Raw genomic sequence first — 26,103 nt, forward strand, 5'->3', positions numbered from 1 at the left:
ATATTAATCAAGAGTTTTATACTTTTTTATAAAATTTTATTATATTTTTATAAAAATATGTTAAAAGGGTGTTAATCGTTATTGATAAGATTTAAGTAAAATATAGTATTATATTGAGAAATATTTAAAGATGTAAAAATAAAGAAACCATATAAAAGATTTATGAAATCCATAATACTTTAATTCTATAAAAATGATTGATTAATAAATATAAAAGACAAAAAATAATAAAAGTTAAGAAAATGTATTTTGTTGAATTAAAAAATGTTTAAATGATGAATCCTAATATTTTCAAAATGACTAAAAAAGAAATCGGTTTAATGAATTTAAAGTTATATTTTTCAAACGTCTATATCTAATAAAAAATCCAAACCATAAAGTGATTTTTTTTAAAGAAACTAATGAAAAATGTATTGGTATATATATTTCAAAACATCTAGTGCCGATATAGTGTAAAACAATGTAGTTAAATCCCATCATGTTGTAACTAAAAATAATACATAAGTATATATTTGATATTGTAATAGATTCAGTCCAATTTATGTTTATTTGTGTGAATTTATGCCTAGTATTGTAATCAAAAATAAGTGATTTTTTAAAAAAATATTTAGTTAAATAATTTGTTTCATTAATGGATTTATTGTCCAATCGTAAGGAAATTAATATTATAATAGCTCTTTCTTGCGTCAGAATTCTGATACATCTTTTCAGTAATAAATATATCACTACCTGTATCATTTTTTATTTGATCATTTTGTTGTGAAGATTGAGAATGCGTTTTTGGCTCTAAAGCAAGTGATCTTCTCCAGAGCTCGGCCACATTATTATGTCCTTTTGTACGTATACGCGATATTTGCAACTCAATCCATGTTTGTAAGCCTTCAACAAATTCAAGTTTATATGGCTCCTGAAAATGTTGGAGTTTAGAAATTATAGAGTAAATTCTTTTAAATGTTATAAACATTTTTATAATATAAAAAACTTACTTGATATATTTATCGTAGTTAATAAGTTGAATAGAATGCTTGACTGCTGAAGAACCCCTAAAAGGACGATATGATGGATTTCCTTCTTCAATAAATGTGATATCTGTTAAAATCAAACCAAGAAACGGTAGGCACGGCGGTATATGCTCCTTTAAACGAGACCTGTAAATTGAATAATTACGAGAATAATCCATTATAGATCGAAAATTTTCAAAAATGTTTTTTGATTTTGTAGATAATGTGTTCCATGTTTTTTTTAAACGAGATATGGTAGACAAATTTAAAGCACTAAGAATTGCCATTAATGTATTGTAATTATTTAGCTCTAAGCATTTGTTTCCTATTTTTATCCATTGTTTTAATACATGAGCACGTTTTTTTATATCGTTTTGGGATAAGATGCTTTCTGCAACCCAGCCAGCGATATCCGTACTTAAAGCAGCCATTGCTTTAACAGTTGTATATGCATCAGTTTTTCGTGAGGTTTTTAATTTAATTAATTCTTCTGGCATGATTAAACAAAATAGTTTAGATTCTTTTAGAGTAAGCTGACGAGCAATTTCAAGAGGATCAAAATCGGTTATACTAAAAGCATCTGGATTATCATTTAATGATGTAGTCCTTAATTGTGTAAGTAAGTTTTTCGAAATAATAGCAGGTGGCATAGAAAAATCTGAACACAAAGATCTATTCGACGAATTATATAATCTCTTTGAGATATTTGAAAAATGGCCATTTGATGCAGTTTTGGAAAGAACCTTACTAATCAACTCTTCTAGACGCGTACTTACTTGCGGAAGATATTTGATAAGACATTGGGAAATAAAATCTTTAATAATATCAAGAGCATCCTCGTCAGAATCTTTCTGCCAATAACCTTCTATCCAGGTCTTAAATACATTATAGACCCTTAATCTTACAGGTCTAGCATAATACTGATCCCAATCACAATCAGCATTGATTGGCTTATTGATAGGGAATCTTTCTACCAATGCTATAGCAAGATCACGAGGAGTAGTAAAAAGACGAAATGTGAGGTAAAAAGTACATGAAAAAATGGCATCTGGTGCTGCATCATGCAAAGTCATTCTTTCCACCAGTGCATATAAAGATGCGCCAATAACCTGTGAAAAATTAATTATAAAATAAAAAAATACCAATTCAATATACCTGTCCTTCCTGGTTGAATAAAATATGTTTCGAGTTTTTCTCTTTTTCTTTGGAAGTATTATCTAACTCAATAGGCTCAGGACTGGTTGCAGGTGAACTTATATGCTCTGTATAACTAGATGTGATAGAAAACCTTTCACTACTAGCAAAGCTAGATGCCGTTCCACTAGGAAAATCTTGGAGAATCTTCAATTTATTGTCCGATGCTGTTTTTTCATTACATTCTAAAGCAGATGGATATGAATGAGATAATATAGGAGATAATTTTGTAGATAATAAATGAGGCAATGCCGAATTCTCCCTAAAACATTTGCCAGGTTCCTGTCTAATATCTAATTCTGTATCATTGCTTATATAAGAGTGACTTTCATGATTTATAGATTCTTGACATGACATTTCAGAATAAGACGGTAAATGTTCGTTTTGATGTTTGTTTAAGATATTTAATATGGGCTTCTGAGATTGAGAAGTAGGAAAAATATTATGCGGTTTACATGTTCCCTGGCGCAACTTATTTTCATGTGAAATTTGTGAATTCTTGAAAGAAAATGCACTAATTGGTAGTAATTGCATGTTGTTTTTTTGTTTAGAGAAGAACATAGGAATATTAAAATCTCCTGTTGTCCTAAGGATAAATTTCGCTTTAGTGACACATTGGCCTGCATCATGAACACAACTTGCAGCAGAATCTATTAGTTGTTTAGATTCTGATTCATCGATAATGCTTTCTTCATTACTATCATTCGAAGTAGAATAATGAGTTGCGATTACTTTTTTTGCAATGGCTATAAAAGATATTGTTTTCGAATTAAAAGCCTCTTTTGCAATGTATAGTTGTGTATTCGGATGTTTAGTTGAAATTTGCTCAATAACTGAGATAAGTTTTTGAGCAGCATAAATACATTGTTTAATTGTATTAAGAAGTTGACTAGATGTATGAGAATGCAAGTGAAGACGACCAATAAGTGATGCAAGACCAGAAAGAAATTCATCGTTTATAGTGATTAAGTTATGAAATGCACTTGCTGGATTATAATATGTTTGAGAATAAAATGAACTGTTTGATGACTGAGGTGCATTTAAACTGACATTGTATAAATTGTTCATTTGATCTTCCAATGATACAATAGATGATTCTGATGATGGAACTTTATGATGAGTATATACATCATTAGAAAATCCTTTAGTTAATGTGGGTGTAGGTAGTGATATTGATTCATTATAGGCCCTCTTTTCTGGTCCGATTATATGTGCAAGCTGTTTTGACCATAAAACAATTCGATCTAGCTGAAATACTAATTCTTTAGAAATATCTTTATTCATCGAATGCATGGATGACTCTTCTGATATATTTTTTGTAAAACTTATAAGTCTGTTAAGTCCGCTTAATAAAAGCTTCCGCTTATGACAAGCAGATGGATTATTATTTATGACTAATGAGTCATATGTTAACGTATTTGTTCGTATCAAAAGCTCTCGAACTCCTGATATTAGCCCTGTTACTCCGGTAATATATTCTTCCGTTTTACAGGCTAAAAAAAGCGTATATAATCCATGACTCGCCGTAACTACCGGTCTAACCGCAATCAAAATATATGGTTCTGTATATTTAAGCGGAAACCATCCTCGTGTATTCGTCTCAATTAATGTTCCATCTCCCCATCCACTAAAATGTTGGAAATGAACATATATAATTTGATCCTGTTCCATTTTTAAATACGTTGCATCCGACTGTTCAATAGAAAATGAATGAATCACACAACAATAGATTGGTTCATGTATTATACTATCTTCTGTTTTCTGTTCGTTTAATACTAGATCTTGAAGCATAGTCCCAATTGGCTGAGGCAACTGTGGCGGGGAACCATTATTTGCCTGCTTCTTTACAATCCTAAGAGGCGCTATCGTCATTTTCCCCGTATATATGCGTCTTATATGCGCTTTATTTTTTCTTTTTATTAACCAAACTATCGACCTATTGAATTCCTTATTTTCTCCCTGTTATACGCTTTTCTCGTAGAAAATACAAAGAACACTGATTCAATATGTCTTTATTCAACTTTATTTCCCTTATAAACTTATGAACCTCTATTTTTTCATAATTACTTGTCTTAAACACGCTCTGAAACGGGCTCCGCGTTGGCTCTAATTGTGTCTGAAAAAAAGTTCCATTCTGACAGCATTAAGTTTGGTAATGTCTTCTATTTCTTCTTCTATTATGCTTTTAGCCTATTTCGTTTTTATAGTGGGATCTATTTTACTCTGTAAGGCATAAGACCGAGAAATAGCGATAACTAGGTAATAAGTAGTTAAATCATGTTTCTGGCGATCATTTTTTTAATAAATTTTTATTAATTATTAATTTTTAATATGTATTTTATTAAATTTATTTAAAAAATTATAAATTTAATCATTATTTTAGCTATTTTTATGTGTAAAAATAAGATTTTTTATTCATAAATATAAAATTTTTGATATAAAAATATCCGATATTATCGAGAATAATGATTAAAAAAAAGTAAATATTATGAGATCGGCAAGTTAATCAGCTGAATAATTTAAATATTGATCTAAAAGTAATGATCCAAAAATATTGATCCAAAAACATAACTGTTTTTATAAATTCCCAATAATTATTTTAAAATTATACTTTAATAAATATTAATTTGTAAATATTTCTCGTACGTGTATTTAGTTATGTTTTTATTGACAGCTTTGGGTCTAAATAATATTAAAATTAGACCTAAAATGTTAAGAAAAGCTGAAATTGGTCTATTTTGTTATTAGTTTTTTGATTTAACGTTTTTTAGTTAGTCAAAAGACAAAATTGTAAAACTTTACTATTTTATGGGCTTAGATTATATTCAAATATTAAGTTATAAAATAAATATGTATTTAGTAGATATGTTTTTTAGAAGTTTAGAATGAAATTGGGTTTTTTAATTCTTTTAGAGGGTTATATCCAAGGATTAATTAATTTTTAATGTTTAACAAATCTTATTTTCGATATTGCTGGACATTGTGTATTTACACTATATAAAAAATATGTAAAAAGTTATTAATATAAAAACCATATTAAAAACAAGAAAAATATAATTGAATTATGGGACGTGAATTAGATGGATCATGTTGTTTATTTGGATGGTTGAAGGGGTTTTATCAGAGGATGAAAGATCGTCAGATGGAAAAGAAATTTCGAGCAGGAATGAAATATAGTGAATATGTAGTACATACAGAGAATGGAATGGAATGTACGTCTAAGAAGGCAGAACATGTATCGGATATTGTTGTATATAGATATCGTGAAAAAGATGATATACAAGATGATGAAAAAAGAGAAACATTATATCGTGAAGAAACATCATTACCAGCGGAAAAGAAGACTGAGATGCGTGTTTTGTCTAATAATACATTGACAGAATTTCAATTATTAGAAACAGATCAATTATCAAGTGGAATTAATGCCTTTTCTGAAGCTAAAAGTACAGATCCAAGTTCTCATTTCGTTTCATGTGCTGCTTCTGATGATACGGCATCATTAGTTCACTTATCAAATAATAAAAATGTTTATGATCAATGTCGTATAAGTATGGATACAAATGCTAGTATTTGTGCTTTAGCACCTTCTCGTCAACTAAGTTATAGTTCTCTTTCTAGTGCATGGACTGGCTCCAGAGTTGGTTTATCTTTTGTTTCAGAAGCTACAACTACAGTTCATTAAATATTACAAAATAGTTTTTTTATTTCGATGTTTGAGTTTTGTATTAAAGACGTTAACTTATTTCTTGGGTTTTTATCTGTGTTTGATTGTTTTTTACTTGTTAAATCTTTAATTAAAAATAGAAAAGATGATATATTGGTTTTTTTTCTAAAAAAAAAAAACATAAAATTCAATGCAAATACTTCGAATCATGAAAAGGGCTAGTCTATAATTACATTTGATGGTCTTGTTATTCTGGGCTCTTTTTTATTTATTTACACTTTTTATATTATTTTTTTTATGCGAATTTATATCATAAGTTTTGGAGGTCGATACAGACTTCAAAAATTATGCACACATAAATGGGTTAATAAGTATTGAATAAGATGGTTTATTAGGCAAGATGACATTCAGATTTGCAAACTCTCATAAAAAAGAGTCAGAATTGATAAATGATGAAGAGTTTTCAGCTTTGGTGAGTCGACTTATATTTTCAGCAGGTTAGTATGAAAAATAAGTAATTGTTATGAAGTTAAAAATAGAAAGGAGTTGATGATGAAGGACGGCCTCTTGTTGTTTTAAATGCATCTAATTTTCCTGATTCTAAAGTTGTTGATTATGACGAACTTCTTCGGCGTATGTTGCTTGTTATGGATACGTTCGTTGATGAAAATGATTATTCGGTAATATTGTTTGCAGGAGGGGTACAACACCGACCTAGATGGAACTGGTTATTTCAAGCGTATCAGTCTCTTGGACGTAAGTATCGAAAGTATATTAAAGTGCTTTATATTGTCCATTCAACATGGTGGATTCGAGTTATGTTGGATTGTGTATGTGTAACGCTTTTGGATGCACCGGAAGGAGCAATTGATAGACGATAGATGAATCATTTAGTGAGTCCTAAATTTTCTCAAAAGATGATATATGTTTCTACGTTAAGTGAGCTAGCTAAGTTGGTACCATTTCGGCAGATTAATGTTCCTCCTGATGTATATGCTCACAATTTGAAATACGAATCACATATTACTTTGTCAGAAATGTCTTCTGAATCTGTTTCTCAAATGTTTGGATTAAGTTTATCACAAGTTATGGGTAATGAGGGTGAAAATGGTTTACCAAGAGTTGTGAAGGATATTTGTGCGTATATTAGGGAAGAAGGTTTTTATTGATTTTTATTTTCTATATTGTTCTAATAGTTTTTTTGATAGCTTTAATGGTGGAAGGGTTATTTCGTCGATCGCCATCTTCTATTTTGCTGAAGCAAGTTCGTGAAGCGTATGATCGTGGCAATCCCGTGACATTATCTGAATACGGTCCTCATTTGGCTGCTGTTTTGCTGAAACTATATCTTAGATCTTTACCAGAACCTCTTTTTACACATAATTTATATCCTCTGCTTAGAAAAATATCTGATCGATCTTCTAAGAACGTTTTATTTATTCGAAATACATTACTTCCAAAGCTCTCTACACCATCTGTTATTCTTTTGGCTAATATATGTTTATTGCTTCATGGTTATACTTTAATGATAGTTTTTTATATTATTAATGATTATAGATGTTTCTTTGCATTCTAAGGAGAACTTAATGCATCCACGTAATCTTTCTATTTGTATTTCACCAACTCTTGTACGGCATCCAACAGATCCTCTTCTTGATGTTCAACTATGCAATCTTGGAGGTGGTCTTGGAATGATGATGGTTATTGCCATTGAAAGTACATATGATATCTTTGATTTTGTTTTTCCTTTAAATTCCGAAAGTTCACAGTCTGATATGATTCAAAAGATACCTGAACCTTTACATACCGAAATGGTACAAAAGATGCCTAAAACTTCGCATAATGAAATAGTACAAAAGACACCTGAACCACCACATAATGAAATAGTACAGAAGGCATCCGAATCTTCATGCAATGAAATAGCGCAAAAGATGCCTAAAACTATACATAAAGATATGGTACAAAAGACGCCTAAAACTTCACATAGAGATATGGTACAAAAGATGCCCAAAACTTCACATAGTGAAATAGTGCAAATGACATTTGAACCTTCACATAATGAAATGGTACAAAATACATCTAAATCTTCATATAATGAAATAGTACAAAAGATACCTAAAATTATACATAAAGATACGGTACAGAAGATGCCTAAAACTTCGCATAGTGAAATAGTACAAAAGACATCTAAACCTTCACGTAATGAAATGGTACAAAATGCATCTGAATCTTCACATAAAGATATGGTACAAAAGATGCATAAAACTTCACATAGTGAAATAGTACAAAAGATGCCTAAAACTATACATAAAGAGATGGTACAAAAGATGCCTAAAACTTCACATACTGAGATAGCACAAGGAATTCCTGAGACTATACATACAGAGGTGGTACAGGAAACTTTTGAATCCTTTATACCGGGTCTCGTAGATTCTGCTCCTGCGTCATATCTTTCGCAAGTTTTTTCCTCATCTTCTATCTCATGTGTATCGTCATTAACACCGGGACAATCGAGAAAGTCTATATCTTTACCCGAATCACCTTTATTTAATGGTGTTGTTTCTCCATTAAAGCATGAACCTATAAATGAAGGTTCTTTTTTATTAGCAAGTAAGCCTAATAGGTCTTCAAATTTGACAATTAGAAGGCAGAATCTCTCGTCTTTATCTAATCTTTCTTCTACTTGCCGAAGATCTAAAACGATCTCTGTGCATGAAATGTTTAATCCTAAATTAAGATCTGGAATCGATATATCTCCTAATGCGAATTTCTCTTTAATTGGATCTAATCCTTTGAAAGTGAAAACTGGTCTTGTGGAAAGTTTGAGGAATTTGTATGAAGAAAAATATATTTCAAAAACTTCTAAAGATTTTAATGTTCCAAAATTCCAGGGAAAACGTGTTATCATTTAAAGGATAAATTTTGAATTTCTTATATAGGTTATTTTAAGAATTATGTATAAAACTTTATTCATTTTGCCATAAATCTTACTTCTTTGACATTTTAATTGTAATTTTTATGACAACTCTTATTGAACTTCTAAAATAATTTTAATTAAATCTCGTTGCAGAATAGAGTCTAGCTTTAAATCTGATGCAATCCTCTTGTTTGATTCTAATATGATTTATATTTGTCCAAACTTACTGTAGTTTATTTATGGTTGAGTTTATTTTGGTTTTTTCAGATAGTTTATATTTACTAAAAAATATATTATTTCTGAAATTGATATTAAAATGAAATAACTTGGTATTCAAAAAAAAAAAAAATCAAACCCCTAAATTATCAATAAGTTTATATTTTTTTAATTTATAAAAAATATTGTAATTTTTTAGTTTTGATATGAATAATTTGGATTTATGTACGTCGTTTTCATTTATATCAATGTTAGTTATCCAAGATGGGCGACGCCAAAATTTTAAAAGTAGACTACTTAAAACGACACTAATACTTGAGAATGCCATAGCAGCACTTGAAATTATAGGATGTAAATAAATACCAAATGGTAGAAAAAATCCCATTGCAAAAGGAATACTTATGATATTATATATACACGCCCAGAGCATATTCAATCTAATTCTGTTAAATATTGCACGAGAAAGATGTATTGCTGCTGGAACATCAAGAATTGGATCAGGATGTGTTAAAATAACATCAGCTGCCTGTATAGCTATATCACTTCCTGCAGATAAAGCTATTCCAATGTTTGCTACTGTTAATGCAGCTGAATCATTTATACCATCTCCTACCTAGAAAAGAATTAATAAATAACTTGAATAATATTATAAGATTACCATTGCTACTGTTTCATTTTGAGACTGGAGATATATAATTAAATTATGCTTTTCCTCTGGAGTAACAGATGAATAAATTTTATCATCTGGTATATTTAAGCTTCTTCCAACATTTAATGCTATGTCTGTACGATCACCTGTTGCCTAAATAAAATAAATATTTAAATTTATATATATATATATGAATAAATGTATACCATCAAAACATCAATTTTCATATGTCTAAGAGCATTTATAGTTTTCGCTGCATTAGCTCTAAGAATATCAGCTAAAGAAATCCATCCAGCAAATTTATTATTGATAGCTATATAAACGTGTGTATATTCTTTATTTAAATTATTTTGTGTTTCATTTAGAAATTCTTCAGACTGGTCTCCAAGTATTTTTCGAATATGTATTTCGTTTCCAATTGCTAGCTCTGTACTTTCTTCTGTATAATTAGGTAAAAGTATACTACATTTAATTCCATATCCTGCAACAGTCTCAGATGTCACTGAATAATCTATAAGTTCTTCTCCTGCTAAACTAAGCTCTTCTTTAGCCTTTAATCTAATTGCTTTTCCAATTGGATGTTCTGATTCTTCTTCGGAAATATATAGTAGTTTCCACCATAATATTTCTAAATCTTTCCAAGCATTGGATATTTTAACTTCGTTTACACTCATATATCCAAGAGTTAAAGTACCAGTTTTATCAAAAACTACTTTTGTAATTTTTGATACTGTTTCTAAAACAATTCCACTTTTAAAAAGAATTCCATTTTTTGCACCAATGCCTGTACCAACCATAATTGCAGTTGGTGTGCTAAGACCAACTGCACATGGGCACGCTATAATAATAACGGATATTGCAAGTTTGGCCGACGTTATCATTTTTCCACCCTGTTCTTCAGAATTGAAAATTTGTGGAAGACGAGATATTGTATGAGTAAGTATCATCCATACAATAAATGTCATAATTCCTAAAAAAAGTACTAATGGCACAAAAAAAGATGATACTTTATCAGCAAGCTCTTGTATGGAGGCCTGAGATGTCTGTGCATCTTGTATAAGAGATATAATTTGAGATAGTCTAGTATTTTTATCTGTTTTTGTTACTTGGAATTCAATTCGTTTTGCACAGTTCGCTGTCCCAGAATAAACAATGCTTCCTTTCTGTTTATAAACTGGTGTAGATTCTCCTGTTATCATGCTTTCGTCTATATAAGATTCTCCAGAAGTAATAACTCCATCTGCGGGTATTTTGTCTCCTGGATAAACAATCACAGTATCATTAATATTTAATAATTTAGTAGGGATGGTTATTTCCTTTTTATCCAATGGACTATTTTCGTTTATATAAATTGTTGTAGATGATGGATTCAATGATATTAATTTGGATAATGCTTCTGATGTATGACTCTTAACTTTATTTTCAATATATCTTCCAAGAGTAATAAATGTAATAAGTATTGCAGAAGTATCAAAAAAAACTGATGGTCTCTTATGAGGATATGTTGAAATAGAGAATAATATAGAAAAAATAGAAAAAAAAAACGCTGTAGATGTTCCTATACATATTAAGGTATCCATTGTTATGTTCCTGTTACACAAAGAGTTGAATGCTGATTTATAGAAATATATACCGATGCTGAATTGAATAGGAATTGTTAAGATTAAAGATAAAACATCGCCAAAAAAAAGACCTGGAAAAAATAACATCTTTGTTTCTAATTTATTATAATCCTTGAAATATGGTGCGACTTTTTGAAAAAAAAGTAATGGAATAGCAAAAATAAGACACTTTATAAATGATTTTTTCCACATTTCTATATCTTTAGTTTTGTTAAGATTTTCTAATTTTTCTTCTGTACTACAGAAATCTAATATATCTGCATCATATCCTGCCTTTTTTATAGCATTAATTAGTGATTGAACACTTAAAATCCTAGGACAATAGTTGATTTTTGCCCCCTTTGTTGCAGGGTTAATGCAAATATTATTAATACCATTTATAGATTTTAAAGCAGTTTTTATAGAGTTCACGCAGTTATAACACGTTATTCCATTTATTTTCAATCTTACTGTGGTATCTTTTATGATATCATCATTATCAAAATCTGTCTTATAGAGAATCGCTTCACTATCAATAAAAGATGTTTCAATGCCTAAGTCTCTCAACTCATCTATAAGATCATTAATGCCTATGACAGAGATTTTATGTTCGATTATTATTTTTTTAGCAGAAGATATATTAATATTATGTATTCCTGGATTTTTTTTAAGATTTTGCTTCATGATTGAAATACATGAAAAGTTTGAAATCTTTTCTATAGAAAGAATGGTTTTTCTAAAATCGTCCATTTTTTGGTTTTCTAAGATATTATCTAGTGCTATAGGTGAAGCATATTTATAGGATTTTTTAATATAACTTTGCAACCCCATTGTTTAATATTATTAAAATCTTAGAAATTTTAGATAACCTTTATTCAAGTAAGTATATTTTTCAAAAATTTATAAATATTTTGATAATTTTTATATTCTCAATATTTTTTTAAAAAGATCGTAAAATTGTAGATAATTTATAAAGTCTATAAGGTATTTCTGCTTTTACGTATAGTTAAGAAATGGTATAAAAGATCAAGAAATGGATAATTTACACTTTTTTTTATCTATAATTATATATCTACTTGTATTTTTTATAAGTTTATATTAGGAATTACGCGAATAATAATAAAATTGTTTAGTGTTTTATAATTATCTAATAATAAAATGTTTATCTTAAGATTATAGTATTTAGTTTAGAAATATTGATTTTTTTTATTAGTTTTTTATAATCAATATTATTTTACGTTTAGATTTAGAAATACTTATATTGAAAATCTAGTATTAAATTTGTTTATTTTTGATTTAGATATTGATTGATTACTTTGTAATTATTATCTTGAGATATTTAATGTTTTCTATTTAATGTTATATACATGTTTTTCTTGTCTCCAGCTTTCTTGAATAATTCTTTTTAATTTAAAAATTTATGATATTTTAAAAAATGCAAATTTTTCATTTTGAAATAATGTATTTATATAAGATGTTTAATTTATTTGATATAATTTCTAAATACTTTTTCTTAAGTATTATGTATATTTTTAAATAAAATTATCGTTTAATTCTTTGGAAATTAAGGTATTGAAGGTCGTTTTTTAAAAAATGTTTAAGTTTCATATATTCTTGGTTTTTTATGTTTTTATTTTTGAAGTTAGTATTTTTAAAGGGTTTTTGAAATTAACTTATTTTTATAGATATCTTATTTTTTATATGAAAAATCATAGTAATTCAAGTGCTTGATAATTCCAAGAAATATGGAATTGAACGTATTCTTTGAAATTATAAAAGTGTTTTTGTATGAATATTGATGGTTCATAAATGATATTTTGTATGAGACAATGTTAGTAAAGTTGGGTTTATTAAGAATTCGTCAACTTTTAAAGTATCTTGGGAATCCACAAAATTCTTTTCAGGCGGTTCATGTTGCTGGTACTAATGGAAAGGGGTCTGTATGTGCATATCTTTCTTCATGTCTTGCTCTTTCTGGGATTCGTGTTGGTCAGTATTGTTCGCCACATTTGATAGACCGTTGGGATTGTGTTAAAGTTATTGGTAGAGATATTGATAAACATCAGTTTTTGGAGATTGAGAGTAAAATAAAAAATTTAAATCAGAGATGCAATATTGGTGCAACTGAATTTGAGATAATGACTGCTGTTGCTTTTGAAATATTGTCTAAGAATAATGTTGAATTGGCTGTTATTGAAACAGGTGTTGGTGGAAGACTCGATGCTACTAATGTATTATCACAGGTTTTGCTTACAATTATTACTAAGATAAGCATGGATCATCAAGAGTTATTAGGAAATACGATACAAAAGATAGCAAGGGAAAAATCCGGTATTATGAAAAAAAATATTCCTTGTATTGTTGATGGAACCAATGAAGATTCTGTTTTGAAAGTTATTAAAGAAGAGAGTATTAAGAGTGGATCTTCTAGAGTTATTTTGACTCCTATGGATTTGGATAAATCTTTGTATATTCAGGAATGGAAAAAACATGAGTTTAAAACTTCATTGTATAGGACTTATCAAAGGACTAATCTTGCATGTGTTTCTGCTTCTTTGGAAATTTTGTCTAAATATTATCCAAAGATTACACCTGATATTTTATCAAAAGGGCTTTTAGAAACTTATTGGCCAGGGCGTTTAGAATGGATAGATTTATCTCAAATAGCTTTTGGTGCTAATAAAATTCTTCTTGATGGTGCTCATAATATTGATGGTATAAACTCCCTTTCTGAATATATTAATAGTATTCGTAATGGAGTTCAATCTGTTTCTTGGTTGACTGCATTTACTCAAGGAAAAGATGTTGATTCTTTATTGTCAATATTATTAAAACCTTATGATAAAATACATTCTGTAGAATTTGAACCTGTAGATGGAATGCAATGGATAAAACCTGTAAATTCTTCTGAAATTGCTAAAATAGCTCGGAAATACTTATATGAAGAAAATGTTAAGCAGCATGGCACAGATTTGCTTTCTGCAATAAGGTCTATTAGTCAAGATAAAGGTTTACAAGTAATATGTGGAAGTCTTTATTTAATAGGTCAAGTGCATAGACTTTTACATAAAAGGATTTTGTTACAAAAGGGTAGTAGAAAATAATAATAATAATTGATATTTTTGTATATTTTTTTTTATTTTGCTTAATTTTTGTGATAACGCTGTTTAAGTACATACTTAATTATTTATTATATTTATGTTTTATATGCTAAACACTTTGAAAAGATATGTATTTAATGTTTATATATAAGATATATTATAATTCTTTTGCTAATTTATAGAAATTTTCGAATACGATTAAATATTTTTGCTAATAAATTCATTAATATAAAAAACTATTTTATAGAATTATTTATTTCTATGAAATCATATACTTCTAGAAATATTTATTTAGAAAGATTTTAACTTGTAAACAAATTGGTCTTTAGAAAATAATTTATAAAATATTTAGTTCTTTTAAAATTAATAGTAACAAATCTTTTTTAAATTGTTTATGAATCTTAAATTAATAAAAAAGGGTTTCTTTAACATTGTATTAAATAGAGTTATTAAAGTATTTTTTTATTATGAAATGTTTAATCTTTTAAAAAAATGTTAATATTATTAGTTATAATGTTTAAATGTTTTAAATATTCAAGCTTAAAAATATAATTTGCAGTTTATGCCTTTTTAATATTCTTGTTTAATATATATTAGTTTTTGTATTTCAAATTGATTTTTATTATTATATATATGCTTGAGTGAAGAGTTTCTCGAGAATGAGCCGCGTGTACTTTATTAAATTTTTAGTTGGATTTTGATTAAAAATCAGTCTTATAGAGTTATAATTAGTATATTATGGCATTTTTTGAAAATACTAGGAAATAATTGTCTAAAATTTTGAATTTAAATACATTAAATATTGGTTAAATTATTAAGAACAGGGGTGGTAAACTAAGAGAAAGAAACAATTAGAACAAAATGGCTACTGATAACAAGAAGCTATCTGTATATGTATGTTTTTCCTGCTATATATATGTTGAAAAATATCTTAATATTTTTATTTAGCATTTAGGTGATTGTCTTGGGAAGGGTGCATTTGGCGCTGTATATCGTGGATTAAATCCAAATACTGGAGAAACGGTAGCGGTAAAGCAGATAAAGCTACACAATATTCCAAAAACTGAGTTGAAAGTTATTATGGTATGTTATATTATTTTTTAATTTTGAGAGTTTACTATTCAGATGGAAATTGATCTTCTTAAAAATTTAAATGTAATTTGAATTGCCAATCATAAATATTTTTATTGATATATTTCTATATTTTAGCATCCTAATATTGTAAAATATCATGGTTTTTTTAAAACAGCTGATGCATTGAATATCGTTCTTGAGTATTATATTCTTAGGTATTATGGCTAGTATTGATGTGTTAGATATTGCGAAAACGGTTCTCTTCAGAGCATATGTAAAACTTTTGGGAAATTTCCTGAAAATTTGGTAGCAGTTTATATTACTCAAGTATTACATGGTCTTCTTTATCTTCATGATCAGGGCGTCATTCATAGAGATATTAAAGGTGCAAATATCTTGACAACTAAAGAAGGATTTGTAAAGCTGGCTGATTTTGGTGTGGCAACAAGGACGTCATCATTGAGTGATTTTACTGTCGTTGGAAGTCCTTATTGGAGTATATATTGTATACGTTATATTTTTAAAATATTTAACAATTATTAGTGGCACCTGAAGTAATTGAGCTTAGTGGTGCTACTACTGCATCTGATATTTGGTATGTAATATATGTTTTTAGATATAGTTATAAGTATCATAGGAGTGTCGGTTGTACTGTTATTGAACTTTTAGAGGGGAAGCCTCCGTATCATAAATTAGATCAGATGCCTGCTTTATTCAGGATTGTTAATGATGAACATCCTCCACTTCCTGAAGGCTCTTCTCCTGTATGTTTCAAAATAGTGAAGATTTTCCTTTAACAATCCAGGTTACTCGAGATTTTCTTATGCAATGTTTTCAGAAGGATCCTAATCTTAGAGTATCTGCAAAAAAGTTACTTAAACATCCTTGGTTGGTTAAGCAAGGAAGATTATATGATAAAATAGTTCCTCAGTCTACTGCAAAATATGATGATGTTATAAAGAGTGTTCAACAGTGGAACGCAGCTTTGAAGTCCCCAGATATTGGGACTATTCAAAAATCATCTGTATATTCTACACAACCATTTAAGTCTACTGATTTTTATTTTTCTGCCAATGAAACTAAAGAACTTACTTTAAAACATGTTTCTGAAATAAATAAATTAAAAACAGAAGCTTTTAGGTCTCCTGATGATTCAAGTAACTTATCTTTTTTTTGAGTTTTTTAATAATATTTTTAGTCACATCAAATTGGGATAATGATTTTATTACTGATATTTCTCCATCTAAACTAGTATTGTCTGATTCACATTACAAAGCGACTGGGTTAAACAATAGGGTCTTGTCTAAGAATGCAACAGAAATACCATATAGATTTAAAGAAATATCTTCTAAATCCTTAGATGATTGGGATAAAGATTTTGAAGGAGGGTTGAAATTAGGGAATTTTCAAAGTAAGGGTTTTTTAATTGTATAAAGATCTAATTTCATTGTTTTAGAATTAAAAATATCTGCAAATGAAGATATTGAAGATAATATGAAGACTATACGACCTCTTAAGAATATAAAGTATAATGAGTTATCTTTAAGTAAAAAAATAGATACAATGCTGATTGAAACTAATAGTTCCAATAATATGTCGCCTTTTAATACTAAACTTCAATTATCTGATAAATGTTCCAAAGACATTTCATCTTTTCATTATGAAGTAACTGAGGATTATTCCGATTTGGTTCCTGAGAATGAATATTCTTTTGCTCAAAAGGTGGATCAATATAAGGTAGTTTTTATTTTTTTTTTTTAATCTTCATTTTTTAAAGAGAGATAACTTAACAAAACTTCGCCTTTTTCATCCTAACGATATAAAAATGCTTTCTCAGTCTTCACATCCATTAAAGAAGTCCCCTTTTTTTCAAAATTCTTCTATATTAACTACTGGAAATACTTCATTTAATGCTGCTAATTGTTCTACTGAAATATCTCAGTATATTGAGCATGATGACGATGAGACTGATTATTCCAACATTTTTAGTCATTTAAGTCGACGTGATGAACAAGGTGATTTGTCAAATTCAGATACGTTAATGCTTAATACAAAACTTTCTTATAATTCATGGGTAAAAATCTTATTTTTATGATATTCGATGTTTTGATATATATATTAGTTTTGTGATGATGCTAGTGACGAAGATGATCTTTTTTTGCAAATAAATGAAGGGTTTGAGGAAATGGGTAATTGATTTAATTGTACGATTATTCTACTGATTTTCTTCAGATTTAGATGCCAATATTGCTAGAGAGCAGCAAGCTAGGACTGCTGAACGTGTTATTTCTATAGTAGATTCTTTAAAGGTTGATCAAGATGAATCAAGCTTGATTACTAGATGTAGTGATTTGGTTTTAAGATTATTTTATTTTTTATTTTAAGCTAATTTTTCAGATGTCTATTCTTTCTGAATCTTCTGATTTTAAAGCAAATGTCATTGCAGCATCAGGTTTATTACCAATTTTAGAAATTCTTGATGTTTGTCAAAGACGAGATCTTATTTTGCAACTTTTAAAAATTGTCAATCTTGTAAGGATATTTCTAGTTTTTTATGTAGATATTAAATTTTAAGGTTATGGATGGTAATATTGAAGCTCAAGAAAATTTCTGTTTTATAGGAGGTATTCCTGTTATTACCAAATTTGCGTCAAAAAAATATTCATATGATATAAGAATTGAAGCAGCATTTTTTATTAAAATGTTATGTCATTCATCAGGAATAGTATTACAAATGTTTCTTAGTTGTCGTGGTTTAAATGTTCTTGTTGAATTTCTGGAAGAAGATTATGAAGTACAAAAAGATCTTGTTTGGATTGGGATTGATGGAGTATGGAGCATTTTTGAAGCTCAAGTAATATAAAATAGTTGAATTTTATCTCTTAGTCTAATTAAGTAGGGTTCTTCTCCCAAAAGTGATTTTTGTAGAATATTTGCAAAAAGTGGAATAATGGATCCTCTTTCTCTTGCTTTGCATCATGTATTAAATGAGGAACAAACGGAATTGAATAAGATGTGTGGTGAAAGGATTGTGAAAATTTTTTTATTGTTTTCACAAGCAGATAATACTGTAAAGGAATTGATTACAACTAGAGGAGTTATAAGACGTAGCTATTAAGATATTTGATGTTTATCTTATTTTTGTTAGGAATTTTGAAAGATTTATCTAAAATGCCTTTGTCTTTATTGATTAATATGTTAAAATTTGTTAAAAATCTATCAACAGTTCCAGCAACTTTGGATACGTTACAAAATGCTAATACTATTGAGATATTAACAGAAATATTAGCATCACATGAAGGTGCATCTAATTCAAAGGTTTTTTTTTTAATTCATTTTCTGTAATGTTTGATTCTTTATAGGATATTTATAATCAAGTTTTAAATACTATGTATAATTTATGTCGTCTTAGTAAATCACGTCAAGAAGAAGCTGCATTGTCTGGTGTTGTTCCTTTACTTCAGAATATTGTTCAAAAGGTGCCTATTTTAAAGGAATTTGCATTACCTATTCTATGCGATTTAGCACATGCTAGTAAAGTCTGTAGAAAAGTTTTATGGCAAAATGGCGGCTTAGATTTTTATTTATCTTTATTAAATGATCCATATTGGCAAGCAAATGCATTAGATGCTATACTTGTTTGGTAGAATAAATATATTTTTATCTATGAATATTAATAAATTAGGTTTCAAGATGATAGCGGAAAACTAGAAGAATATCTTTTACGACCTTCCTCTATATCGGCAATCATCGAAGCATTTAGCACTGCCATGGCTAATTCTTTTGAAAATCTATTAGAATGTCTTCATAAACTTCTTCGTCTCAGTCAGAGAATAGCATGTGCATTGGTTCAGCCCAAATTTTTTGAAAAATTAGCTAGAAGACTTCAATATCAAAAACCAATTGTTAGACTTAATCTTTTACGTGTCTTAAGAAGTATTTGTAATGCTCATCCTTCTAAACAGGCTCTTATAACACAGTACGGACTTTATGATATAATTGAGAAGCTTAGTCAGCAGGATACTGCAGTTCTTGTTCGTGAGCTTGCAAAAGATATTATGAGCCAGACATGGATGGATAATTCTGAAAGCAGTAAATCAAGTAATAGTTATAATAGTGAATGCTCAAATCAACAAGTTTCAACAGTATGGTTTGATGCTAATGATAGGTTAGTATACGATAGGCTTGATGAATTATCTAGTTCAAGGTGTATATTTGATAATGATATTGTATGTAAAACATCAAAAACAGAGGTACATCGACGTCATAATATACAGAAAAGATATTGAAAAAATTTTGTTTTAAATATAGCATATTGGAGTTTAGTCATTGGCTTAGTTATATTGTTTTAATTTAATATGGTGATTTCCTGATGTATTTTTATATTTAAATATTTAATACTTTTTATATAATGTTTTAAAATATTTATTTTTTCGAGAAAAATACATATTTAATTTACTTTGGTTTTTATATACCAGGGTTTGACTTAGATAGTCATACTACTAAATGGAATAAACCTAGAAAAATATAATAGTTTCTTACTATTTCTAATCCCATATGCAATCTATTTATTGTGAATAAAGCTATTAAATACATAATGAGCTTATGGGTTCGCTATAGTGGAACATTTTTGACGGTCTTGTTTTCATATTTGATATTTTTTAGTCAGAATATTATGTTTTTATTTGTAAATGTATTATATTTCAAATATAAAATCACGAAATATAGATTTCTAAATTTTGATAAAATTATTATTGGTTTAAGAGTTTTTAGCATTACTATTTATTATATTAGAAACAAATTAGAAAATATGATATTTTATTGTATATTATTTGAATGATACTAAGTACAGTGGTTTTAAAATGATATTAAGTATAGAAAATAATTGTAAGAATATGCAAATTTCGAAATATTAAAATTTATGATTATAGTATGATAATGATGACATTATTTTATAATTTTTTATATGTTGATAATATGTAATTTAAAAAATAACTTCCATTTTTTCAATTTTTAAAAATAGATTATGTATAATTTGAGTTGATATAGCAATTTTGAATGATGATTTTATAGACTTTAGTACATGTATCACGAATAAATCAATTTTTTAATAAACTCTAGATTATTAATAATGATTGGTGGTATTAGTCAAAAGTATAATGGAAATATAAGCTCTGTTTGTGTTAATGTTTTGAGTTTAGTAGATTATGTTATAGAATTAGTAGATATAGGTGCTGTAGTTTCCTGGGATATATCAGAAAATGTCGTTAATGGTACGTTAGTTGTTTGTGATTCCGCTGTAAATCTAAAGGATGAAATAGAAAGCAAAATAGTTAATTCTTTAGTTGATCTCGTAACTGTAGATAGCCCTGAGAGTATTAATTTTGAAAATGAAAATTCTGTAGAAATAATTTTTGCTAAAGCGGCTATAGCTATTATAGACTATAGAACTATTAGGATGATATTTATAAATAAAAGATTCTTAAACTTTTACAAATGCGTTTATATCTTCCCAGAATTTTCGTTTATAGTTCAGGCTGCTATTTTCTTTAATATTTTTTAGCTGGTTTTTAACTTTTTGTGCAATGCCTCTTGCATTTATCGACATTGTAGCAAGCTCCTTTAGTTTTTTTGTGATTTCGAAATTTGTAGTCGTAGAATGGCTTTTTTCTGATTCAGTAATAGTGTTTTTAGTAGCTGCATTTTCTAATAATGTTAGAATAGAGAGAGCTGCTGTAGTTGCTGTTAATATTTTTTCAAAAAGATGTTCATCTGTATCTGTTTTGGACATATCAGCTAATTCCAAATATTGTGTAATAATTGACGATGTATGAGTATTTGGTAGTTCTGCTTGATTTAGATTAGATAATACTTGCATTGAATTTGGGCTAATATTAGATGTATTGATTGTTGAAGTAGCAGAGTTTGCTATAGATATGTTTGATAAAGACCTAAAAGTAGGATGATGTGACGATGTAAAATTACCAGATGAATGGTTTTTAAAAGAAAATATGTCAACATTAAAAGATGTAGGAGGTAATACTGACATTAAAATCATCCAAGAATTCCGTATTTCTATAGTAGCTCCATAAAGTATTAAAAGAAGAGTCCTAGTATAACGAATATCAGCTTTTATTGTTATTTTTTTTATATGTTTATGAAAAGCTTCTATCACTTGTTTAAAGGCTTCAATGCATGTACAACATGTAGAAATCACAATAGATGGCTCCATACAATGATCTTTTGTTTCATGTTCTTCTAATGCATTTGTTAATGCTCCTATATGTATATTTGCTGTGCAAAGAAATAGATTAATAGTTCCTTTTATGGAAGGATCTGTGCAAAATACAATATATTGTCTTATTCCTTGATAAACTTGTGACAAAGAAAACAATATTCCTCTATAAGTTTCCATGACTTTTATAGATTTTAGAAGAATACGTTTGGCTTCTGGAAGTGCTGAAAAACGTTTAAAATAAGCTTCTGTATTTCTTTGAACATTATTTTTTGAAAATTTAAAGGTTGTATGATTATTTATTGAACTATCGACTGTTTCAGGATCATGAAATATTTTTTTAGGATTATAAGTGTTTATTTTGTTTTCTATTGATAATATTAGAAATAGGATTTTCTTAATAGTAATTACCTATTTTCTTAATCGAATTCTGATGACCCTTGTTTTCAGAGTTATTTGATGATTTTCTTGTTGATAAAGTTGAAAATGAAAAAAGTGTATCTTCTTTTTCTTGAGTATCTTTTATTGATTTTTGTGAACCCTTTTCCGAGGATGATAGAGATATAGAAGTTTTATTAGTTAATATAGGATGTTGTATTTTTGATGACTAATTATTAGTGTTGTTTTAGGATAATAAAATTTTTCATACCATATTTATTTTTTTTTCATTTTGATATACATTGTAAAAATTGTCTTTTTCTCCTTCACTAATTAATAATTAACAGTATAACATATATAATTTAGTAATACAACCTGACTAGGTATTGTTCTTCACCATGATCACTAAAATACTCTTCATGGCTAGATAGAAATGATTTTACATTATTAAGCCAAGGAAGCATTTCTTTTTCCCCTCCTTCGAAATGTATGATTTCTTTTGGTGGAAATGTTATTGGGTTATGATCAATTTTCAGAATTTTAAGGTTACTCATTTTTGAGATATATATGGGTAATACTTTTAATTTATTTCTTGAAATCGAAAGAACTTTTAAAGACATGAGATTGCCGAATTCATTAGGTAAACAGCGAATTTTGTTTCTACTTATATCAAGAATCTCTAAAGATGGAAGATCACAAAGCTAGAATTTAGTTACATATATTATTAAGTTAATTATAACTTACAATAACTGGAAATTCTTTGAATATATTTGCACGAATATTAAGATATCTTAATCGTGATAATTTTCCTATTTCATCAGGAAAAAAACTTAGTTGATTATGCCCAAGAGTTAGTCTGAAAACAGTAAGTCTTTTTATGAGAAAAAGATATAAATTCCTGAATGCTTTGTCTTTGATTATGTTTATAATTTCTTTTGGAACAGTTTTTATTTTTTTATGACTAAAATTAAAAGTAGTATTATTCTCTTTGCTAGAATTTTGAGCTTCGTCAATAAGCTTTTTGAATGTTTCAATATCATCATAATTTTCCATGTCTAATATATTATCCTAGAAATTAAAGTTATTTAATTTTGTTTCATCGAGAAATCAACTTTTATCGATAATCTGGTGATTTTTTAATTTTTTTATAAAATACAAATTATGTACTATTATGAAAGCTGAAATATAATATAATACAAAAATATATATCATATATGTGTATGATATATATAATTTTTTTTATAATATATAATTATATATAATGATTAAAATAAATTTTAGAATATCTTTTATTTATATTACTTTAAGTGTTTATATGGTTTTATTTTTTTTTTTGAAGATATGACTGTAATGCTGCTTTTTTTCTCCAGTTTTCAAGTATATTTTGCTCTAATATTATACCAATTTCAATATGAGATTTATCAAATTTTGCGCCATGCATTTTGGCTTCATCTTCCGAAACTATCTGTAATATTTGTTCTTGTGCCCTTGCAACATAAAATTCTGAAAGTGCTTCTGTATATGCATTTTCTTTTGTTCGTTTGGGTTTTGCATATGTCATTAACCAAAATTGTCTTTGTACAACACTAAATGATAAAATATAAATTTTTAAAATTTTTATATTTATAATTACCTTTCTCCATCTAGAGGTTTTGCCTTCTGATGAAGCTGGCTCCAGTTATAATGTTCTGTATCTTTTTCATTATATTCTATTAGACTTCTTGGTCTAGCTAATTCCCATGGATGGTCCTTAAAAAATCTTTTTCTGAGTTGATCTTCTGGATATTCAATATTTTGTGGCTGTAGAAGCTTTGGTTTTAACGATTTTTTTACTCTAAGAAATTGTGGTGGTAATCTTCGTAATAAATTAAAGCTCGGCGGTGCTTCTATAACTGGTCTAAACCATTTTGGTTCCCTTTTTATGTAATTTATTTCTAAAAGCTTAGAAACCAATATATGAATTTGAAGTGGTCTTAAATTTATTGGCATCTCATTTGCATTTTTGTTTTTTTACAATATTTAAATGATTTATCGTTTATTGTATGATCGTAAATTTTAATTCATTTGTTTTTGAAATGCAATTTTTCTATATAATTGAAAGATTAATGATTAAAGTTTTACATTATGAACATATTTCTCTAATATATACAGTATCTTTTATAATATTTATAGTAAACTTTTCTATTTTAGATTATTGGGTTTATTTTTTATAGAAACAGTCGATTTTGTATATTTATAATTAATGTTAAATCTAGTGAATTTAGTTATTTATATTTTAGAAACAAAAAAATTAGGAAAATGATAATATTTTGAAATTCTTAAATAATTATGAAATTATATTTATAGTAAATTGTTAGAATTTTTAAATATTTTTTTGTAAATTATTTTGATTGCAATGTATTTTAAAAGTTATTTTTTATTAATACATCATTTTTATTTAGAGCTATATATTTATGAATTAATTTTAAAATTTATAACGAATACAACATTAGAATGATTTTTTGTAAATTTTTTTGTTAAAAAAATTGTGGATATCTGAAAAATTATGTAAAATATTATTGTCTTTTATTGAACTATATTTTGGAAATACAACTATTTTAAATCCAATAAATAATTAAGTTATTACATAATGTTAAAAAAGATTATGATAATAATTTCTTGATAATACCTAATACATTTTCAGATAATTTTAAAAGATTAAAAATTATTTATTTTTTTTGAAAGCTGTAATTAAGTATTTCATAAAATAATTTAGGTTGTTCTATATTTATGGATTATTAGTAAATTTTATGAATCTTATAACAATACAATTATTATTGTTCATTACAATTAGTTAAAGAATGTAATATATTATTTTATTTTAAATAAATATTAATATTAATTTTTTTAAAGAATTTGTAATATATTTTTATTAGTGGTTATATTAGTATTTTTAAAAAAGTTAAGTATTATTATAATTTCAGAAAATTATAATTGATGAACTACTTAAAAATAGAATAATGGGGGCAATAATAGTTAATGAAATATGACTGTTAAATTCTAAACAAATTAATATGATAAAAACAAATTTTGAAAAGAAATATACCTTAAAATTTCATAAGATTAAAAATAATATTGATATAGGAAAAAATTTATAATATGATTTATATTCATATGATAATTAAATATCAATATATAGTTCCCCATAGTTTATTCGTTTTTTTGAAATTGTTTAATCCTTGTCATCAAATTGTTTTCGTGCTTCTGCAATTACTCTTTGTAAAGTTAGAAGTTCTTCCACACGACCTAGTTTACGAGGATCATTTCTTAAAACAAACTATTTAAATTAGAAATAGAAAAAATAATGTAATAAGATACTCGACTTTAAAGTCGTCTACTTTTAATTTGTTTCTAGTACCAGCAATACGAGCTGCTTCCAAACACTAAAATAGATAAAATAAAACTATTGTATTTATCTTTTAGTACCATTTCATTTATATAGTCTATAACAATATCCTCAAGTATTCTTACTGAATCAAGTGCAGGTTGTTTATCATCACCAAAGGCATACATAAGAGATTTTACTTAGCAATGTTAATTTGTAATATTTGTAATAATAAGAAGAATTTACAATCTTTTATAAAAAGGTGTTGTCTTTTTATCGTTTTTCCTTTTGTAAATGAATCTTGATTAGATGCCATTTAAATTAAAAGTTTAATTTTCATGAATGTTTTTATTATTTAACGTTGAAATTTTTTGAAGTTTTGAAAATTATTTTAGTACATATAATGGTAAATTCAATGATTTTATTACAAATATTTATTAACAAATGTAATTGAAGTCTGCTCTTTTTAATTTCCAGAGTTTACTTCTTGTTATTCTCTTATTAATTTGTACTTGTACTTATATTCGTGCTCAAGCACCTGCACTTATGGATAGGAATAAAAATGGGTGATTTTAATTATTTTTGTTGCTGCTATCTCTCATTTTATTTAATAGGGCATTTTCAGTTTTTTGGAAAGCTGCAAGAATAGGTGAAAGACTAAGCCCATATGTTTCAATATGTTGTATCTTAATGGCTGTATATTAATTAA

At 27.2% G+C, this 26,103-nt stretch overlaps 10 protein-coding genes across 10 annotated transcripts; 5 read left to right on the forward strand and 5 right to left on the reverse strand.

Annotated features, from left to right (window-relative positions):
* Positions 1–592: 592 nt before the first annotated feature.
* Positions 593–4,113, reverse strand: T552_01083 (hypothetical protein). Its single transcript, XM_018369676.1, has 3 exons — positions 2,157–4,113; positions 987–2,110; positions 593–944 (listed from the first exon to the last, which is right to left on the reverse strand). The coding sequence occupies exons 1-3, from the start codon at positions 4,065–4,067 to the stop codon at positions 638–640; spliced, it is 3,342 nt and encodes a 1,113-aa protein (XP_018226866.1). The 5' UTR covers positions 4,068–4,113; the 3' UTR covers positions 593–637.
* Positions 4,114–5,213: 1,100 nt separating this feature from the next.
* T552_01084 (hypothetical protein) lies at positions 5,214–5,923 on the forward strand. The gene has a single exon (XM_018369677.1). It carries the CDS (start codon positions 5,260–5,262, stop codon positions 5,875–5,877), a length of 618 nt encoding a protein of 205 aa, XP_018226867.1. The 5' UTR covers positions 5,214–5,259; the 3' UTR covers positions 5,878–5,923.
* Positions 5,924–6,259: 336 nt separating this feature from the next.
* On the forward strand, positions 6,260–8,817 carry T552_01085 (hypothetical protein; the record flags this gene model as incomplete). Its single annotated transcript, XM_018369678.1, has 5 exons — positions 6,260–6,356; positions 6,403–6,689; positions 6,741–7,017; positions 7,068–7,373; positions 7,417–8,817. 5 exons carry the CDS (start codon positions 6,260–6,262, stop codon positions 8,769–8,771), a joined length of 2,322 nt encoding a protein of 773 aa, XP_018226868.1. The 3' UTR covers positions 8,772–8,817.
* A 264-nt stretch (positions 8,818–9,081) lies between these two features.
* Positions 9,082–12,119, reverse strand: T552_01086 (hypothetical protein). The gene is made up of 3 exons (XM_018369679.1): positions 9,848–12,119; positions 9,651–9,794; positions 9,082–9,605 (listed from the first exon to the last, which is right to left on the reverse strand). The coding sequence occupies exons 1-3, from the start codon at positions 12,071–12,073 to the stop codon at positions 9,126–9,128; spliced, it is 2,850 nt and encodes a 949-aa protein (XP_018226869.1). The 5' UTR covers positions 12,074–12,119; the 3' UTR covers positions 9,082–9,125.
* A 910-nt stretch (positions 12,120–13,029) lies between these two features.
* T552_01087 (hypothetical protein) lies at positions 13,030–14,371 on the forward strand. Its single transcript, XM_018369680.1, has one exon. The coding sequence runs from the start codon at positions 13,072–13,074 to the stop codon at positions 14,344–14,346; it is 1,275 nt and encodes a 424-aa protein (XP_018226870.1). The 5' UTR covers positions 13,030–13,071; the 3' UTR covers positions 14,347–14,371.
* Positions 14,372–15,158: 787 nt separating this feature from the next.
* Positions 15,159–19,752, forward strand: T552_01088 (hypothetical protein). The gene is made up of 20 exons (XM_018369681.1): positions 15,159–15,237; positions 15,292–15,426; positions 15,469–15,498; positions 15,553–15,617; positions 15,660–15,913; positions 15,961–16,012; positions 16,055–16,181; positions 16,223–16,574; positions 16,616–16,828; positions 16,874–16,952; positions 17,001–17,154; positions 17,195–17,491; positions 17,540–17,606; positions 17,650–17,771; positions 17,815–17,949; positions 17,993–18,271; positions 18,317–18,524; positions 18,566–18,735; positions 18,780–19,060; positions 19,103–19,752. Exons 1-20 carry the CDS (start codon positions 15,205–15,207, stop codon positions 19,704–19,706), a joined length of 3,657 nt encoding a protein of 1,218 aa, XP_018226871.1. The 5' UTR covers positions 15,159–15,204; the 3' UTR covers positions 19,707–19,752.
* Positions 19,753–20,577: 825 nt separating this feature from the next.
* T552_01089 (hypothetical protein) lies at positions 20,578–23,129 on the reverse strand. The gene is made up of 6 exons (XM_018369682.1): positions 22,775–23,129; positions 22,406–22,731; positions 22,302–22,359; positions 22,064–22,259; positions 20,906–22,020; positions 20,578–20,859 (listed from the first exon to the last, which is right to left on the reverse strand). Exons 1-6 carry the CDS (start codon positions 23,081–23,083, stop codon positions 20,623–20,625), a joined length of 2,241 nt encoding a protein of 746 aa, XP_018226872.1. The 5' UTR covers positions 23,084–23,129; the 3' UTR covers positions 20,578–20,622.
* Positions 23,130–23,307: 178 nt separating this feature from the next.
* Positions 23,308–24,065, reverse strand: T552_01090 (hypothetical protein). Its single transcript, XM_018369683.1, has 2 exons — positions 23,664–24,065; positions 23,308–23,616 (listed from the first exon to the last, which is right to left on the reverse strand). Exons 1-2 carry the CDS (start codon positions 24,017–24,019, stop codon positions 23,352–23,354), a joined length of 621 nt encoding a protein of 206 aa, XP_018226873.1. The 5' UTR covers positions 24,020–24,065; the 3' UTR covers positions 23,308–23,351.
* A 1,131-nt stretch (positions 24,066–25,196) lies between these two features.
* On the reverse strand, positions 25,197–25,753 carry T552_01091 (transcription initiation factor TFIID subunit 13). Its single transcript, XM_018369684.1, has 4 exons — positions 25,641–25,753; positions 25,496–25,593; positions 25,388–25,452; positions 25,197–25,346 (listed from the first exon to the last, which is right to left on the reverse strand). Exons 1-4 carry the CDS (start codon positions 25,708–25,710, stop codon positions 25,337–25,339), a joined length of 243 nt encoding a protein of 80 aa, XP_018226874.1. The 5' UTR covers positions 25,711–25,753; the 3' UTR covers positions 25,197–25,336.
* A 36-nt stretch (positions 25,754–25,789) lies between these two features.
* Positions 25,790–26,099, forward strand: T552_04100 (protein kish-A; the record flags this gene model as incomplete). The annotated part of the gene is made up of 3 exons (XM_018372151.1): positions 25,790–25,800; positions 25,851–25,960; positions 26,009–26,099. Exons 1-3 carry the CDS (start codon positions 25,798–25,800, stop codon positions 26,097–26,099), a joined length of 204 nt encoding a protein of 67 aa, XP_018226875.1. The 5' UTR covers positions 25,790–25,797.
* Between the last annotated feature and the right edge of the window lie 4 nt (positions 26,100–26,103).

This window comes from Pneumocystis carinii (assembly GCF_001477545.1).
Source record: "Pneumocystis carinii B80 chromosome Unknown supercont1.4, whole genome shotgun sequence".
Lineage (NCBI taxonomy): Eukaryota > Fungi > Ascomycota > Pneumocystomycetes > Pneumocystales > Pneumocystaceae > Pneumocystis > Pneumocystis carinii.